Below are 19,071 nucleotides of genomic sequence, written 5' to 3' on the forward strand. Positions count from 1 at the left end.
CACAGTTTCCATGACTGGGGTCTTGAGGAGTGGCATTTCTGAGAGTCAGGACCCAGAACTGAAGGTGCCAAATCCGGCTGGTGCGTGCCAGGGCCCTGGGTGGCAGCAGGGCTATGGGTGGGGCTGATGGAGACTCACCTAGAGCCCAGTGGCTGGGGCTGCCTTAGCTTGCTTGGGCGGACTCCTCTGTAGCCCCCAGCCTGGTATACAGAGCAGGGGGAGTGTACTGGGCAGGTGTCCCTCTCTTCTACCCATCTCACCTGGCTCCTTGGGGACACCCCGGGGGAGGGGGAGACAGGGAGGATGGCATAGTAAGAACAGAAGCCCCTAGCTGTGTTTCCTGCCTGAGTGTCGTGTGATCCTGGGCTGGCTCTCCTCCCTGGTCCTCAGCGTCTGACAGCACTGACGAACACTGGTGGCCTGAGAGTGGCTTGGTGGTGCATGGACAACACCCCATTGATTTGGGGTGAGCAGGGGGATGCAGTGATGCTGGCATCCTGTGTTAGGGAGCTGGCCTGATCAAGCTCCCTGCTAATGCCCCTGCAAGAAGCTCCTGGTTTTGCCTTGGCCCATCCCTGGCTGTTGTGGTTATCCGGGGAGGTGAACCAGCAGATGCAGGATCTCTCTCTCTCTGTCTCCCTTTCTCTCTGTGTAACATTTACAAATAAATAACTTTTATATTAAAAAAAAGTCTGTGGAAGTAAAAGATAAGCTTACTTTGGTACCCCCCCAAAAATGTCAAAAGCCATGCCTCCAAAAGGCATTCCAAGGGATCATGGGAAACATGTCAAAGAAAAAGCAGGCATGAATCACATGCCTTTTCACCAAAATAAACTTTCTTTTTTATCTTGTTTCCTTATATGCTTTTTGAAGTTCTTTCATACGTAATTATTATTAAAACTTTTTCACTGTGAGTTATATATCTCAGGAGCTGGTGTTGTGGCTTAATCGGTTCAGTCATCACTTGCGATACCAGCTTCCCTTGTTGGAACCAGGACAAAGAAGCCTCAAATGGAAGAAAAAAAAGAAAAAGATGACAGGACTAAATCATTTACTTATCAACAATAGCCTGGGATGCAAATGGGCTACATTATCCAAGGCAAAGACAGACTGGGGCCGGGGCTGTGATGCAGAGGAGGCACCTGCGCCCACCATCAGGATGCTTGGGACCGTCTGGCTGCTCTACTCCTGATCCAGCTCCCTGGGAAGGCAGGTCCCTGTCACCGATACGAGAGACCCTGATGAGGTTCCTGACTCTCATATTTGGCCTGGCCCAGGGCTGGTCATTGGGGCCATTTGGGGAGGGAACCAGTAGATGCAAGATCTGTCTCTTTATTTTCTCACCTTGCCTTTCAAATAAATAAATAAATAAAGCTTAAAAAAAAAAAAAAGCTTCAGTGTTGAGTGTGGTTGAGTGTGGAGGGCCTGGCTATATTTTTTCACTTGGACACCAACTGACATTAGGCTTTCCTGGGGGGCCACAGCAGCTGTCTGGGGTCACACCGGGTCCCCGTGCTACATGAAAGCCTGTGTTCCGGCTCCCTTGAAAGGAAGTACTTCCTATTTATATATAAGACACCGGGCTGGGCTGGGCCTAGAGGGTGGCCAGAACTTGCACAGCACTAACAGCAGAGGCCACACGCCGCCACCAGAGTTTGTTCTCAGTCAAGGCCATGTGGCCTGCACCTGTGTTCTGACCAGTTGGAGGCTGAGATGAGGGGATGGCCCAGTGGCCTTCACCACAAGATATGCCTTTGGGGGTGAAGGAGAGAGTCGGTCACTCTCAGGGTACGCATGGCTAGGGTTGTGAAGGTGTTTAAGAGAGAGGCTGGGATATGGGGCTGCAGCCATAGCTGGTTCAAGTCTGTGACTCTCTCCTCCAGCTTGGCACAGTGGAGCTGTTTGAGTGACAGGTTCAGAATGATGCCTGGGACATGGGAATGGGGCTGAAGAACTATAAAAAAAGCCCAAAATCTCATGGCCAGGTGGACTTCAAATGTTGATGACACTGAAATTGTTGTATAGCTGTTTACACTCTGCATTTCCCAGGAACTTTGGAGAGACCCTGCCCCCCATCAGGGACTCCTGCTTTGCTCACACAGCCCCTCACCTCTTTTGCGAACACTGGCCCTGCCCGTGGCAACACAGACCCCTGCTGTCCACACCGCACGGCTCCAAGGGCACACTCTCAGAGTCCCAGTGTCCCCTCCTTGTCCAGCTGGGCCTTCCCTGTGTTTCCTGGTTTGCACAAAGAGCTGAGCTCCCAGAGAACGCTGGGAAGAATCCAGCTGGGGTCCCTGTGTGTCGGGGTGGGTCCCTGTGCGTCGGGGTGGGGGTGGGCAGAGGATGGGGAAGAGGCACTTACACGGGCCTCCAGGTACCCTGAGGGGGGCAGACAGTCAGGACGGGGACCCTGAGACAGAATGGGGGGCCACGCAGGCGGCGGCGGACGAGGAAGCCATGTGAAGGAGGCGGATGGAGCGGCGCCCGCGGGCGGACGGAGACAGGTTGGTGAATGCGCGGTGGGGCCGCACGGGGGGCTCCGGGGAGCCCGGGCGGAAGAGAGACGGCCGGACAGCACAGATGGGTGGGGCGTCTGTCTGAGGACACAAACAAAGTGGAGATGGTCAAGGCGATGGCACACGGAGCCGGTGGAGGACAGGCGGAGGAAACAGGGAGGACACAAGGCGAGGAGGCACAGCTGGGCAGGGGTGGGAGAGGGGAAGAGGTGGTGACCGGTGACCCCGTTGACCCCTCGCTTCATGGGCTGCCCAGGCCCGGAGAGGTAGGAGCACCCTGGGCAACGCACAGAGAGCCAAGGTGACTGAAGGGAGCCAGGGGAGGGATGCCTGGCTTCCAGGGGTGTGTGGCTCTGGTGGGGGCACACAGGCCCGAGCCATTGTGACCTTCGAGGGGAAGGGGCAAGGGGCTCCTCAGGGCCCTGGCTGTGGCCCATCTCTGGCACTGCAGGGTGGGGTGGATTTGCTTCTCTCCACCTCCCTGCCCCAGGAAACAGTTGGTAATGTCTGGGCATCACCTTGGCTGTCCCAGCTGGAAGGGCATCTTTGGGATTCCCTGAGCCCAGGCCAGGGTGATGCACATTTTACTACGCCCAGGACCGCCCTCACTACTCCCTTCCACTCTGCTCCTAAATACAAGGATACGGGCTTCTTTGTAGGGCTGTCCTGCTAGGGGAACATCTGGCAGGTGCTGGGAGGACACATTTGGCTGCGTGTCTCTGATTCCAAGATTGGGGATGGGGTGGGGGGTGGCTGAAGGTACAGGTTTTGGAGGTCTGAGTTGCAAGAGAAAATGGGAACCTAATGGCAGGAAACCAATCCGTTGCCCTAAAGACACGCCAGGGATCTTGGGAAATGCTTGCAGAACCTGAATCTCTCGGGCCTCACCTTTGGGGGGTGGGGAGGTCTAGGGATCTGGTGGTAGACAGACAGAGGGACAGACAGATGGACAAACAGGCCTCCTGCTGTGGCCGGGGGGTAGTGGGCGAACACCTCTGCCATGCAGAGCTGCAGTATTTTTGTGAGAACAGTGATGAAATGACACGTGCACTTACTTTTTCAGAGCTTCTCTGAGATTCTTAAATCGGCCCTCAGATGACACAAGCTTTTGGAGCTTGTCAATCAAAGCTTTTGTCTAGAAGGAATTAGAAGGTTTGTTTACTCACATGTGGCTCGCTCGTGGCTTGGCCCATGCCGGCCCTGCAGGGTATCGCCAGAACTACATGCACTTAGAATCTAGGGGGTCAGGAGGTTGGGTCTAGAGGTCTGGGAACTGTACCCCCCAAACCTTTCAAGAGGCAGATCTGGGTCCCTGCCCTGTGTGCTGAGGTTCATGCACACACCTCTCAGAAATGTGGGTGTGGGCAAGTAGGGTCCCTGCCATGTGAGGGGCTTCGGGGACCCCACTGGTATAGAGGGATTGGGGCCCATTCCCACAAAAGGAGTGAGCCTGGGCAGACAGGAAGAAGCCCCTGTGGCCAAGGCATTTTGCCAAACAAGTGTTCCAGGCCCAGCGCCCGATATTCAAGGTCTGGAACATACAGCAGCCGGGGTCACCCGGACCCTGCTTTCCCTGCACGGTCCTGGGGTCCTTGTCCCCTCCCTCCCAAGCCATGACACAGCCAACTTTGCTCTTCAAAATCTGCACCGGGACTGATGGTCACTGTGGTGCCTGGCTGGCCCACGGTGGTGACCAACCAGGGGCCAGGCCCACGCCTACTCTTGGGGTTAGCCACAGAGAGCAGCTAAGCTAATCCCCCACCCAATGGAGGCAGTTTGCCCTTCTAGGCTCACCACTCTCTTCTGGGTTTGGGTCAGACAGGTGCAGGCCTGGTGCATGCCACACCGAGTGTATTCTGCTCACACACACAGTGCCCAAGGAACTCCACATACCCAGGCCTTGACTCCCTCGTAGTGCCACCTGACACTTGTTCTCCTACCCCCTTTAGAAGAACAACCTGGAGATCCGTCCCACCCTGGGCTCCGTCACCCACTCTGGGTGTGCCCACGGGCAAATCACCATTCCCCTTGCCTTGCCTCCTCCATCTGGGAGATGGCAAAATAGTTCCTGGTGCTCCCCAAGGGCAGTCAATCCCAGTTCAGGTAGGTGCCCTGGAATGTTGGGAGATGCATAAACCAGGTCAGGAGGCCCGGCTGGTCACACGGCTCTGGGTGATGAAGTGGCACTGGGTACAGAGGGCACAGCTGTGTCCAGGACCAGAGTCATGGTGTGTTGTGTTAAGTTTTCACCTGTTAGGGGTGGGCAGCATCCTGTATGGACTGCTGATTCAAGTCCTGGCTGCTCTGATTCTCATCTGGCTCCCTAATGTTGTGCCTGGGAAAGCAGTGGAGCATGACCCAAGTGCTTGCGTCCTTTCATCCATATGGGAGACCCAAAGAAGTTCCTGGCTCTTGGCTTCAGATCGGCCAAGCTCGGGGCGTTGTGACCATTTGGGGAGTGAACCAGTGGATGGAAGGCCTCTCTCCCTCTTTTCCCCTTTCTCTCTATGTAACTCTGGATTTCGAATAAAAATAAAATAAATCTTAAAAAATAAAAGAGCATCCAAAGGAGTCTCTGACCCGGGCTTCCTCTGTACACGGCTCTGAGCTGGGCACACCTCTGCACACACCTCCATTTCTTCCGTGTCTCTGTGCTTGCTGTGGACCTGCTCCTTTCTGAGTTGACTCACTCTACCTCATTTGGCCTGTTCCCAATTTGAAGCAGCCTGTTTCTTCTGGCTGGATCAGGAGTGTCCCTCCTTGGGACCCCAGGCTCCAGGGCTGATGGATGTTTCTGCCAAGGATAGACCCCACTGGGTGGTAGAAACGCCACCAGTCAGGGCCTGGCAGGAAGCCCACCATGGGGATGGTGTCAGAAAGCAGGTGGATCTCGGGGCTCACCCAGCAGAAGCCTCCTCCTTGGCCGAGAATGTACCCCCTCCAAAAGGGGCCAAAGCACACTGTTAGCCAGAGTGGCTCCCCAGGCCTTGTGTCCCTGGGAGAGGTGACTCCAGACTACCACTTGCTCACTCGTGTGAAGTGAATGGGGGAGAGGAATTAAAAGAAGAAAGGGGGAAATGGCAAGTCTCAAGCCTAATATAACCACTGAACTCTTTCTGAGACCTGGGCTGGACTTGGACATGGCATTCAGGGTTGAGGTGGGGGAGAGGTGTCCAGTCTGCCAGAGGCACCTTGGGTTTCTGGACCAGGTTAGGGTAGCCCCAGGTCCTGCTGCCTGGCCTCTTGAAGGGCTGTAGGCTGGGTCACATGCCCTGACTGCTAACTGCCCTAGGAAACAGGGTGGGAGCCTAGACCTGCCTGCAGGGGCTCTGACCAAGATGGTGTCATGCTGGTAAAGTCAGGTCTATGGCAGAACCCCAGGCTCTACCAACAGCCCTGCCTGGACTTTCAAGGGGCCAAACCAGCCCTTATGACCTAGAGGCTCCTCGGGGCCTAGCTTCCCTGGACCCGAGCTTCCTGTGGCCAGATGAGCCTGGTTCTGTTCTTTACTAGAATCCACGAAAGTGACAGGAGTGGCATCTCAGTGGGCCATGAAGCAAGTGGCCCAGTCTCCCGGGAGAGCCAGGGGGCATCCCTGCTCAGTGTGCATTCCTGCCAAGCAGGGGCTGCAGCACGAAACAAAGTTGGCAGAGATGTCACAGGGATGTCCCGAGTTTGCTCCTCTGAGGAGGGAAGGCTGTGCTGCTCTGCTGCCTGCCGGCTGGCCGGGACCATGACCTGCCCTTAGTATGAGGAGAAAGTTGATTGAGGAGCAGGTGACCCAGCAAGCAGGGAGGGGGCACAGTCTGCAGGTGCGGAGTGGAAGCAGTGGGACTCCAGGGCACCTCACCATGGGTGCATGGTGGAGCCGGCTCAGCCTCCCACACACACCCTGGCTGGGATGGGACAGCCACATGGCAGCAGGGAAGTGGCTGGAGAGCCTCCTGTGTGCTCCTTTGTGGAGAGGTGACACCACCAGCACAGGGAACCTTATTCCTGGGGGAGGCATCACTTTGTGTGTCTGTGTTTTCAGAATCACATGCTGGAATACATAAAACCAAGCCCATACTTAAGGAATCAAGTATCTCTGTAGTGACCAGACTGGTCTGGGAAAGGGGGAAGGAACCCAGGATGGGGACTTGTGGGGTCATCTGACCACCATCTCAGGGGATCCCCAGAAAGTCACCTTCTGTCCCCACCCAAGCAGGAGGGCACTGTATTGGACAACTGCTGCCTCCCCCTGCCCACTCCTGGCTGTCGGTCACTCAAGTGGGAGCCGATGACTTGCAGGCTCCAGGTGCATGCCCCTGGCCCCAGTCTAACCCCAGCTGGCGGCAGCAGGAGCAGCAGCCTCACTGGCCTCCCGCCCCGCACCTGCTTGGAGACCTTGAGCCACGTCTTCTTGAGGCGGAAGATGGCGCTGCGGTTCATGGAGGAGGTGATCTCCAGCACGGCATTGTAGTTGTGCAGGCAGCGGCAGATGTCGGCCACGGCCACCCACTTCTCGATGGTGCTCACCCGGGCGTTGATGTCCTCGTTGCGGATGATCTCTGAGGCAATCAGGTTACTGATCTTTGAGCCCACGAAATGAGACAGGAAGGGTGTCAGAGCAGCACGCATGGTCAGGATGAGAGGGTGGACGGATGACTTAGAAATGACTAGTACAAATAATAGAGCTCATGAGGGTAGCTGGGTCAAGACTCGATATGCAGAAATGGCATGGAGGCCAGGCTCTGCTGCTTCCCTCAGCACGTGAGCAGGGCGCTGGATCAAGAAGTGGAACAGCTGGGACTGGAACCAGTATCCATAAGAGATGCTGGTGCTGCAGGTGGCAATTTTACCTGCTATGCTCCAGGACTGTCCGCATCCCATACTGGAGCGGTGGTTCAAGTTCAGTTAATCTGCTTCCTATCCAGCTCCCTGTTAATGCTTCTGGGAAAGTATCAGAAGATGGCTTAAGAACTTGGGCCCCTGTACCCATGTGGGAGACCTGGATGAAACTCCTGTTGGTTTGGCGTGACCCAGTCCTGGCCATGGTGGCCATTTTGGGATAGAACCTAGTGGATGGAAGATCTCTCTCCTTCTTTTTCTTTGACTCCATCAAAATGAATGAATAAATGAATGAATGAATAAACAAATAAATAAGTCTTTAAGAAAAGTAAGAAGAATGAGTTACAACACTATAAAGTGTGGAAAACCACTTAAGAACCAGCATGGAGTAATATTGTTGCATGCTACACCTCTAACACTAAGATTTTCTTTCCTTTTTTTTTAGTTAAGAAAATGCTAAATTCCATTAGTTTTATATGAAAGTTACACTGGTATTAAAAAAATTTTTTTTTTTGGTCTGCTTGAAAAGCAGAGAGAGAGAGAGAGAGAGAGAGAGAGGGAGGAGAGAGAATGAACCCAACCACTGGTTGGGTTTTTTAAAAACCCACCACAGCCAGGGCTGGCCAGGTTGAAGTTATGAGCCCAGGACTCCACGTGGGTCGCCCCCATGGGAGGCAGGGCCCAAGGACCATTATCAGGAGCTGGGACTGGAACTGGCCTTATGATACGGGATGGGGCTGCCCAAGCAGGTGCTTCGCCTGGTGTGCCATGACACCTTCTTGGCGCCAATCTTGTGAAAAGAACAGATCTGTCAAGTCTTCCAGAGAAGCCAGCAGAAGGAGTGGCTTGGTCATTTGTTCTATGAAGCCAGTAACACTGGAGATGGATACCACAATGTACAAAACTCCTGCATCCACCTGTGTGAATTATCAGGACATTATCCCTGGAAGGCAGAGATGGTTTGCCTTTTAGAAAAAAATGACACGTTGCCTGTCACTTACACCTGTGTAAACTATGCGAGAGAAACCACATGACCCTTTTAACGACTTAGCATCACTTGACAAAACTCAGACATTGGTCTGAAAAGCCATTCGCATACAAGGATGTGTTCACTTGATAAGGAAACAATCATCTTAAGTGGGAAAATGCTAGCATTCCCTTAAAACTCAAGAGCCAGACCTGCCATTTCTGCCACCTCTGTGCCACACCATCTTGAAGAAGCTGGCACTAGGGCAGGGAAAGGCTGGTAATGGGTGTAAGAACCAGAGTGAGCTGGCACTTTGCTTGCCTCATATGAGCTCTGGACCTGGAGACCCAAGTCAGTGCCAGCCAGCAGGACAAGGCTACGGCCCTTGAACTGAGCCAAGGAGGGGGTGGGTGTCTGACACAGCAGGTGAAACGTTGCTTGAGCTGCCAGCATCCCATAGCAGAATGCCTGGGTTCGAGTCCTGGCTCTGTTCCCAACTCCAGCTTCCTGCCAGAGCACACTCCCGAGGCAGCAGGTGACAGCTTATGTGGCTGACCTAGCTGGAGTCGCAGGCTTGGGGCATCAGCCTGGGCCTGTACTGGCTGTGGTAGGTATTTGCGGGGGGAGAGTGAATGGAAGATCTCTATTTCTCTGCCTTTGAAGTTAAATTTTAAAAAGAGTTAATGAAGCCAGGAAGAGATGCAGAAGCATGGCTTTAGGCCATGGTGATCCAATCATAGAAGCTAGTGGTCTGGGTGCCTTGACCCCACAGCAGCAGCCTCTGAGGCCCAGCTGTGTGGGTTCAAAGGCAGACTGGTGCTGTGTGATGTGGGCTTGAGTCACAGAGATGGCTTCTGGGAGCCTTGATTTCTCTCCTCATGAAACGGGGCAAACAGAAGGAAGGAAGCTGCTGCTTACAAAACCCCGGGCACACTGCCCAGTAAGCGGTCACCCCTGGATGCTCACTTCTGGTCCTGACTCCCCTCACTCCATCTCACCACACAGAGAAGGCCAGGGCCAGTTCCAGACAGCACACAGCCACTTGGTGCTTGGTCCACTTGCTTGGACCATTCTCATGTCCTCCAGGCTGCCAGGGCCCCCCAAGATGGATTGGGTTTGTCAGAGCAGTCAGGACAAGTGGAGTCCTCCACTCCCGCCCCCGTCTGCCCAGGCTCTTGGCGGGTGTTGATGATTAACCTTGAAGAGGACCAGGCCAAGTGTGAGCGGGGGCAGGGTTGTCACGAGGCTGAGAGTCCAAGGCTCCTGTGGTTGCCTGGGCGGATGTGGGGAAGCTGCAGGAGCTGGGTCTCCCCCTACATGGCTCTTGTGCACCAGGCAGCCAGGGCAGGCAGCACCTGCTGTGTGCACATGTCATCTGGTCTCAGCAGATGTGAGAACCTGTGCTTCTCTATGTGTCCACAAGAAGGACTCCTGGTCCAGGGTTGGGCCCCTGCTCATCTCTTCCCCAGGCAGTGCCCTGGAGCTCTGGGGCCTCTGATGTCTGTAATGTGGGGTCACCGCACCTGTTATGAGAGGCGGAAGTGTCTGGATGTTGCATCCTGGGCAATTGAAACATTCAGCCAAACTTTCAGGAAGCTTCAAGTGTTTAAAGAAAATGTATGAGGGCACTTTAAATAGTTATGGGAAATGGAAACAAAAGATAAGGCTGGAGGCAGGTGTGTTTAGCTCAGTGGCTAAGACTCCGGTTAAGATATCCTAGTGGCATGGCTTGAGTTTGGTCTTCGGCTCATGTGCATCCCAGGAAAGAGATGACGTCCCGGGAATTGGGGTGCTGGCTGGCACACAGCCTGGAGCTTCCTGTCTATCTCTCAACTAAACGGTAATAGTAAAGATTATTTCACTGTGGCGCCAAAACAGCTTTGGAATCTGTGTGCAGTTTATTATTATTATTATTATTATTTTGTTCCATAATGGGCATTTCCCACAAGCTTGCTGCAGCATCCTTATACATATCAGAGAAAAGCTGGGTGTGATGTTCCAACCAAACAAGACTTGTTTCTCAGGCCTTGGGGAAGTCATGAAATAAGATGCCTGGCAAGGAGGCCTCTGTCCCCTTCGCCCTGGTCCTTTATCCCTCTCCATTACTCTGCTGGGTGGGGAGTGAGGGGGTGCTGAGGGCTTGCCCTGAGCTGTTGCTGGCTCGAGATTTGCTGGGTGATTGTCCTTGTCCGCTCTCGTGGGACCCTTCAAGGCACAGTCCCTTGGACAGGAGGAGCTCTGTACTCAAGGTGAAGCTCTCAGCCCCTGGCTACGCGGCCATGGCCCACCCTGTCCGCAGCCACACACGGAGGCGCTGCCCACCCTGTACTCACATCATTGAAGTGCTTTGTGGTTTTCATAATGTAAGGGGTCCTCTCATTCTTCTCCAGTTTCATCCAGCCTTGGCCGAAGAACTCCCTATGGGTGATAACCAGACAGGGTGAGGTGAGAGTTGCTGGTTTCATGGCGTCATTGCTTCTTCATCTTTCTGGGGCTCCCAGGGGAGGAACCCTGGGTCCCAGTCTGGCTCTGTCTTGTAGCTGCTATGTGGGTTCACAGTGTGGGGCCTCAGTCTCCCTACTGTGAAATAGGAACGGTGCTCTGCTCAGGGGGTTATGGTGTGTCTGGCGTGAGGGAAGGTGCATTACCCACTATGAGGCATGGTGGGTGCTCTGCATCGTCCTGGCTGTGGCTGGGAGGGGGTGTAAGTGGACTCCCCAAAGGCTCACGTGTTGGAAGCTTGGTCTCTGATGTGGTGGTGGGATCTTTAAGAGGAGGAGCTAGTGGGAGGTGATGATGTCATTGGAGTAGGGCCCCTAGAAAGACTTGATGCAGCTGTCCCTGGTCCCTGGTCAGTTCCTGTGACTGCAGGTTGTGATCAGACAGCGAGCCTGGCCCCCTTCCTGATTGTCCCAGCTTTCTGCCTCACTGTGGCATCATCCCTCTCGCATGTGGTTCCAGCACGCTGCCCAGGGCCACAAGGCCCAGACAGGGGCTACAGGAACAGTCTGTCTTGGTTGGTCTCGTGGCCCCACATGTTTTAGCACAGCGACAGCCACTGGCTGAGACGGTCCTGATTCCTGCTGAGGGAAACCCAGATCTCAGTCTCCCCACAGCAGGGGGTGGGACAGTGGTGAGGAGGCCTCACCAGGAGTTGGAGAAACAGAAGTTGCCTGCAGGCTACACAAGCAGCGAGCTCTGGGAACTGGGACAGGTTGTGGGAAGGCCCTGACAGGGTTTGCCCAGGCTTCAGACCAGCAGCAGGGGGAGGAAGTGAGCGAATGCCCCCTCACCCCCTTGTACCCCAGCAGCACTGGGTGCTGTGCAGATCGCCAGCCTCCCCTAGGAGTTGGGGAGGGCTTCGCAGGTGCCAGGCGGGAGTGTCTCGCAAGAGGGCAGAAGCCAAACACACAGCAGTGAATCACAGCTGCCTTCCCCTTGCACCCTCCCCCATCTGCTGGCTCCAATTCTGGGGCATTCTGCAGGCATATTTGTTTGCAAACATGTTTATCTCCACTTTACAAACCAGAGTGAAAGCTGCATGCCAGCATCTTCAGAGCTTAGGAACAAACACTCCTGTTAGATGGAGAAGGAGGGATGCAAGATTACTGAGTCATGTGATTAGGACGAGCAGGGGTGGGGTGACCAGTTCTGGGCCAGAGTGAGCAACATCAGGCCTGGGCAGTCTTCAAACTCCCAAGCTGTCTCCATAGCCTGCGCCTGCACACATATGTTGTAAGCAGTCCTGCTGCCTACTGCCCACCCCCCAAGGATGGGCAGAGGAGAGCGTGGAGTCCTGCGCCACTCACTCATAAGGAATCTTCTTGAAGACCAGGTGGTCCAGCAGGGTCAGCTGCTCCGCGATCTCCAGGGCTGAGTGATTTTCAAAGGGCTCAGCTTTCACGCCTTCAGCCTGCGGGAGCAAGGGCTGTTGTCAGGCCCACAGGGTTGCCACTTTGCTGAGGGTGCCTCTGCCCTGGCGAGTGAGTGGGTGGGTGGAAGGAGGGTATGGGAGGAGCTGGACCCCACTGCTTGCCAAGCTCTGCACTGCACAGGTCTATGAGCAGGCCTCTGTGTGTGCACGTGAATTTGTGCAGAACTGCGCGTGTGTGTATGCGTAGGTCTGTGTGTGCGTATAGGCCTGTGTGTGGGTCCAGGCTGTGTGTGTGTGTGTGTGTGCGCAGGTCTCCGTGTGTGTGTGTGTGTGTGTAGGCCTGCGTGTGTGTAGGTCTGTGTGTATGTCCTGTGTGTTAGGACTGTCATATATTCTTGCGCGGACCTGGCTTACCTGCAGGCTGCCATCACCGCAGTCTGTGAAGGAGACAATGGAAGCTTCCAGAAGCAAAAGTCTGGACTGTACTGTTCAGCTGTATATGGCTCACAGGGCATGGCATGGGTGCCCCAGCTCCCGGGCTGTGGCTCCCCTCAGTGTCACCTGAGTCTCTCATGGGCTCAGTGCCACTCCCTTCACACACTTGGAGCAGCTGTGGACACCCAGGTGTCAATGCGCCTGGAGCCATGTCCCCGTCCTGTGCCCAGAGTCTGCTGCCTGCTCCAAGGCTGGGGACCTTGACCCTGGTTCCAAAGCTCCTGCAGCAGAAAGCACGTGAGTGGTGTCTGCCTCCTGGGCCAGGGGACAAACCCAGGAAACAGCAGCAGGGCCTGGAGGACAGGAGGGCAGTGCTGGCTTTCCTGGGCACAGAGGCCATGCTGGGAGGGTCTTGGGTGATCTCCACATCTACAGAGGACTGGGTCAGGAATAGGGTCACTGGAGGCTGACCAGGCCATGCAGGGGAGCAGTTCTGGTCACTTGGGCTTTGATTGGCAGCGCCCAGTGCCCCGAAGCAGCCCATGGCTGTGGTCTATAAGGGAAGAGACATCCACCTGGAGCAGAGAGCCCCCTTCTCTGGCCAAGACCCTCCTTATTCCCTCCTATTCCTTGGTGAGCAGGCAATGACCACATCTGCCTGGTCAGACCCTGGCTGGATGCTGGTGATTAGGGAGTCAGATTCATGGCCTGTGTGTGTGTGTTGTCAGAGGGTGGGGGTAAGGGTGGGAGGTGGGGAGTCCTGCGTGTTCCTTGAATCATACAGGGTGGGGGCCAACGTGGGGAGAAGCACAAAGCCTTCAGGGGTGGGGGATTTGGAGGACTGGGGGCTGAGGCTTGCCACTGTGTGCTCACAGGGTTACTGGCTCCGGTTTCAGGAGCAGCTCAGTCAGGGAACACTGAGTCCCAGGCTGTTTCAGGGGAGCCAGGGGCCCCTGATGGGCAATGGGAGCCAGAGGAGGGCCCTCCTGTAGCAGAGTAGGGGAGGAGATTAGCATTCTGCCAGCCTCCTCCCCTCCACCAGGCTGGCAGTCATGGCTGGTGTTGCACTACCCCCAATTCCAGTCCTCTGCCTTCAGAGGCGTGATGGTGTGTCCCAGCCATGCTCCAGGCCAGCAGACTCCTGATTGAGGAAGCTGGAGGCAGGGGTGGGAGAAGTGGGGAGCAGAGGGCCATGCCAGAGGCAGCTGTGCTTGTAGCGGCTGAAGATGGGTCAGTGGCAGCCCTCAAGGGGCCAGCAGGGCTGCCCTTACCACTTCTCTGCTCTCCAGTGGGGCCGTGTGTGAGAGAGAAGCAGGGACCTGGGGGGTCCTGAGGTCCGCACTGAGGGTGTTGTAAAAGGAGGTGTTGGTGTCTCCTGGTGGAGTTGTGTCCCCCAGATGACCCTTTGGGCAGGAAACACCAACTCGTGATCTTGTAGATGTGTTCAATTCAGATGGAAGTACCGATAAGGGTGGGGGGGTGGACAGGTGGATTCACCTGCTGTGCGATCTCCTCCAGCGTGATCTGGCTGTCCCCTGGGTCCTCCTGGGTCAGGGTCCTGGGGAGGAACAGGCGGGTGAGGCCCCGCCTCCCTCCCGGGCAGCCACGCCTCCTTCTCGGGCAGCCACGCCTCCCTCCCAGACAGCCCCGCCTCCCTCATGGGCAGCCACGCCTCCTTCCCGGGCAGCCACGCCTCCTTCCCGGACAGCCACGCCTCCCTCCCGGACAGCCACGCCCCACACCTGTGCCCTGCCTGGATGTACCAGCCCCTTCTTAACTTCTCCCCATGCTGCATGAGTGAGGTGCCTACAGCAGCAGGGCGGGGCCTCGTAGACAGGGATTCCCCAGGCCCGGGGAGGATGGCAAGCAGGTAAGGAAGGGGACAGCTGAGCTGAGAGGGGCCCGGCAGAGGTGAGAAAGGCAAGTGGACCGTCAAGGTCAGGCAGATGGTCCGAGTCAAGGGCCACAATCATGATGGATGGAGACCTGGCGGGGCATCACGCTCTGCAGGGCTTGGGCTGGAGGCAGTGGCATCCTGGCCGGGCATCATCAGGCATGACTTGAAAAAGTTCATGGAAAATGAGAATACGTTTATTATAAATCCATGAACATGAAGGACTTCCCCAAAGTTTCATGAAACTGTGAGAGTCACGGGCCTGGTCTTGACCTTGCTGTGTGTCAAATCACTGGTGAAGATACCCACATCTCATATGGGAAGGTCAGGGTTTGAGTCCAGGCTCTGCTCCCAAGCCAGCTTCCCACTCATGTGCACCCTGGGAGGCAGCGGGTGGTGGCTCAAGTCCTTTGGGCTCCTGCCACCCACATGGGAGATGCAGACAGAGCTCCGGGCTCCTGGCCTCGACCTGTTCCAGCCCTGGCTGTTGCAGAAATGTGGGGAGTGAATTAATGAGTGAAAGACACTTTTCATCTCTCTTTCCACCTTTGAAAATAAAATAAAAATGGCATTTCCCCCCCTGTGTATACATTGTTCCTAAACTTTCTGAAGTCCATGGAGCTGCAGGTACCAGGTGTAGTGTTGCCTCTCGGGCCGCGCGGGCTGCCCACAGCTGGCTCTGCCCGTACCTGATGATGTTGGCTGCCGCCTTCCGCTCCTGGGTCAGCAGCTCTGGGTCGTGCATCACCTCTTCCAGGAAGCTGATCACCTTGCACTTGAGCTCCTCATTGGTCTCAAAGTCCTGCCAGGGAGGTGGGATGGGCGCATCTGGCTACTGCTCTGCAGAGGTCTCTGCCCACGCTTGCCTCATTCACTTTCTACTGGCTGCCCGGCTGGGCACAGTGGGACTTCGAAACTTAAGAGGCAGGGGACATTGGCAAGGGGGAGGGCAAAATCAAGGGTGAGCCATTGGCCTGCTGCACCCACAGGTCTACCTGCGGTTCCTGCTGCAGACGGAGGTGCCTGGTCTCTGTGTGTTCCTGACATCCCCCAATGGGTGGCTTTGGGGTTCTCCCCCGATCCTGCTGGGACGGCTGTTGGTTTCTGGGGACTGTGCCCACCCGTCTCCAGGAACCACCGGCCCAGGCGGCTTGGGGGAGCTCCTACCTGCGAGTGCTTGGAGACCCAGTGTCGCAGCACATTCAGGACGCGGTTGGTGGCTGCCCTTCGGATCACAAACTCCTTGTCTCCATTCCTCTGGTCAGGAGGAAAGCCTGGTGGGAGGCATGGCAGAGGGGACAGGGGCCCTGAGATGGCTCTTCAGGGCTTCTGGGCCATGGGGTGAGAGGTGGGGCTGACCGGGATTTTTTTTTTCCAAATTCAAGAGACAGATTTGCTCTGGTTTACTCTCCAAATGCCTGTGGCAGCTGCAGTGGGGCCCAGACTGAAGCTAGGAGCTGGGAATTCCATCCGGGTCTCCCATGGGACTGAGCCATCATCACCTGCTGCCTTCCGGGGTGTGCATCAGCAGGAAGGTGGAGTCATAAGCAGAACCGATGCCAAACTCCACCTTGAGAACATGCCACAAGCAAGCTCAGGGCCCCAGGATGGAGGTCGTGACTTCGCAGGCAGCACAGCCCACAAGTACTGGACTCGTGGTAGACTTTGTTGTCTCCAAGAGGCTGCTGGGAGACCCGCACGGGGCCACTGGCCCCTCTGCTGCAGGCCTCCCCCTGTGAGTGGAGCGGACCAAGTGGTGAAGGACAATGGAGCTGCAAGGGAGGCTACAGGTCAGCCTGAGCCCCTGGGGCTCCAGATGTAGGGGGACAGTACCTAGGTTCAGCCCAGAAGGGGTGCCAAGAAAGGAGCTATGACCCAGCACCCAGTATGCTAGAATGGACAGTTAGGATGTGGGAGCCCAGAGCTGAGGCCGGGTATGTGTGAGTGTGTGTCTCTGTTCCCAGCCCCACGTACCTGCACTGGCCAAGGACATCCTCCGGTACTTCTCCTTGTTGGGGGTGCCTTCGTTGGCACCTGCGGTCGCGATGGCAAAGGCGGAGGCAGCTGAGAGGGCACTGCGGGAGCTGTCCAGCTCGCGGCACGAGGTCATCACCACCCCATTGTTGTAGGCGAAGAGTGGGAACTCTGTGAGAACAGGGGACTGGCCCTGAGCACCCTGCGCTGTCCCTGGCCCTCGGTGGGCTCTGCCAGGTGGTGCTGCTGGCAGCCCCATGAAAGTCTCCAGGGTGAAGTGGAAGGGTCAGCCAGCCACTCTGACACTGCTCCTGTCCCTCTGTGGCTCCCAACGCACCTGGCTGATCCTTCCACTTGATTTTAGCCAAAAGGCCGAGAAGCGATGAGCTGATCCTTTATACTGGAATCTAAAATACACCTGTTCAAAGCCTGACACCCCACACCCACTGCTCATGCCTGCAGGCTCATGGGCACAGCTGCGTGACCTGGTGAGTCACCTCACCTCTCCGTGTCTTTGAGTCCCTCTGGGGCTCAGGGAGACAGCCTACAGCAGATGGCAGATGGAAAGATCACGCAGTGGTCAGTTCCCCATCCTGGCGGGGTGGCCACATTGCCTGTCTCAGTACATAGTTCCAGCACTAATGCAGCGAGGGACAAATGATGTCCTTCTAGGACCCAAAGCGTGGGGCCGATGTGGTGGCACAGTGCTTTAAGCTGCTGCCTGCAGCGCTGGTATCCTCTAGGAGCGCTGGTTCGAGTCCTGGCTTTCCTGCACATGAGCCTGGGGAGGTAGGCGGAGGTGGCCCAAGCACTCGGATCCCTGCCACCCTCAGCAGAGACCAGGACAGAGGTCCAGGCTCCTGACTTCGGTCTGGCTCAACCCAGGCCATTGTGGCCATTCAGGGAGTGGACAAGTGGATGGAAGATCTTTCTCTCTGTCCCTCTCTTCATCACCCTGCCTTTCAAACAAACAAACTAAACCATAAACAGCAACAACAAAAAAGAAAAATAGCACTAACCGAGGGATGAAAGGGCTGTCCCAGCCTGGCATACAGGGACCTAAGTGACCCCATCTATCCCAGGGTCCTCTTTGGCCAGCCTCCCTGCCCACCGCACACAGTCGTGCCTGGAGTACGGTGAGGGGAGCAGGACCCAACCAGGCCCTGTCGCAGCCCTGGCCACCTACCCCCGGGGGAGCCTGTGACATCATCAGGGTGGTCCTGTCTCCAGGGAATGCTGCTCTGCAGGGTCTCACCCATGACCCTCTCCCCGGCAACCCCTACCCTGGTCATCTCGTACCTGAAGAGTTCTTGCTTTTCACCGACTTGGGCGTTGTTGGGGATTTCGTGGGCGATGTCTCCGTGTCACCGTCATCACTCTGATTCTGGTCACCGTCAGACTCTTCTCGCACGGACACCTCTGAGCCTGGGAGGGAAGTGGGGAGATGCTACAGCTGTTCTCTGCGCGGTGGGCGGAGACCACGCAGAAGGCGAGGAACGTCTAAGGGCTGTGGCTGCCCCATGCATGGGAACACGGGAGACCTCCAAGGTTGTTGCTGCCACACTAGGGACTCCTCACCTCTGAACAGCCAGGCCTGGGGGGTCCTGGTGGGCTGTGCAGGTCCCTGGGGGGTATCTGTGCACTTCTATGTCTAATAAGATCTGTATGCTGGCTTGGCCCCACACACTTTGAGTAGCAAAGTCTCTTAGCATCTTAGGGTGACATCTCCCTGATTGGCTCAGGACAGTCGTATCCCTGGTGACTTCCAAAGGGGAGCCCCTTGGAGCAATTAGATTCCAGGTGAAGTCGGGACCAAGAGCTCTCCTTCAGGGGTGGGCGGTTGGCCCAGGGTTTAAGATCCTGGGAAGAAGGTGTGATTCACCAGGTCTCACAGGGCTGGGCCTCATTCCCAGCGTGGGCTGCTGATGTATGCCCAGGGCGGCAGTGGTGATGGCTCCAGTGATTGGCTCCCCGCTGCCTGTGGGAGACTTGGATGGAGCTGCTGGCGGCTGGCATTGGCTTAGTCCAGTCCTGGCTGTTGGAGGCATTTAGGGAGTGACCAGAGCCTGGGGTGTGTGTGTGTGTATGCATATATGTGTATTTGTGTGTATTTGCTTCCTCCCCACTCACCCTGCTTGCTGAGTGTCGACGCATCTTCGGGCTTCTCCTGGGTGGCCTCTCCCTCGTCCGGAATCTTGTTGGTGAAGCTGCTGGACACATAGAGCTTGCTGGTGTCCAGTGTGGCCTTGCCGAAGGGTGACATGGCGGAGTACATGCTGGGGTAGCCGTTGGAGCTGCAGCTGAGGGCGGCCAGGTCCAGGGCTTTGCCGCCCGTGATGATGGGGATGTTGAGGGAGAGCTTCCGCCGGCGGCTGGGCGAGGAGGAGCTCAGCGACAGCGGGGGTGGAGAGGAGAACTTGCGGACGGCGCGCGGGGACTTGGGCGGCTCACCGTAGAGCAGCTTGCTGCTCTGGCCGCTGGCGAACAGCAGCTCCAGAGACCTACGGGGAAGGAGGGGCACGGAGGGACGGTCAGTCCAGGCTGGCCTGCCTGCGCAGCCGGAGGCTGGGCGGGTGAG

General features: G+C 56.4%; 1 protein-coding gene across 1 annotated transcript in view; it reads right to left on the reverse strand.

Moving 5' to 3' along the window:
* The window catches only part of RASGRF1 (Ras protein specific guanine nucleotide releasing factor 1), a 73,299-nt gene that overhangs the window by 1,579 nt on the left and 52,649 nt on the right, over positions 1 to 19,071 (reverse strand). The window contains exons 15-24 of the mRNA XM_040969151.1: positions 18,624 to 18,994; positions 17,793 to 17,918; positions 16,494 to 16,664; positions 15,687 to 15,793; positions 15,209 to 15,321; positions 14,123 to 14,183; positions 12,126 to 12,229; positions 10,650 to 10,734; positions 6,894 to 7,091; positions 3,575 to 3,654 (exon numbers count right to left, since the gene is read on the reverse strand). Of these exons, the coding sequence (XP_040825085.1) occupies positions 3,575 to 3,654; positions 6,894 to 7,091; positions 10,650 to 10,734; positions 12,126 to 12,229; positions 14,123 to 14,183; positions 15,209 to 15,321; positions 15,687 to 15,793; positions 16,494 to 16,664; positions 17,793 to 17,918; positions 18,624 to 18,994 (1,416 nt within the window). The remainder of the gene's footprint in view (positions 1 to 3,574; positions 3,655 to 6,893; positions 7,092 to 10,649; positions 10,735 to 12,125; positions 12,230 to 14,122; positions 14,184 to 15,208; positions 15,322 to 15,686; positions 15,794 to 16,493; positions 16,665 to 17,792; positions 17,919 to 18,623; positions 18,995 to 19,071) is intronic.

The sequence above is a fragment of the Ochotona curzoniae genome, unplaced genomic scaffold (genome assembly GCF_017591425.1).
Source record: "Ochotona curzoniae isolate NIBS_2020 unplaced genomic scaffold, NIBS_Ocur_1.0 scaffold_4701, whole genome shotgun sequence".
Taxonomy (NCBI): domain Eukaryota; kingdom Metazoa; phylum Chordata; class Mammalia; order Lagomorpha; family Ochotonidae; genus Ochotona; species Ochotona curzoniae.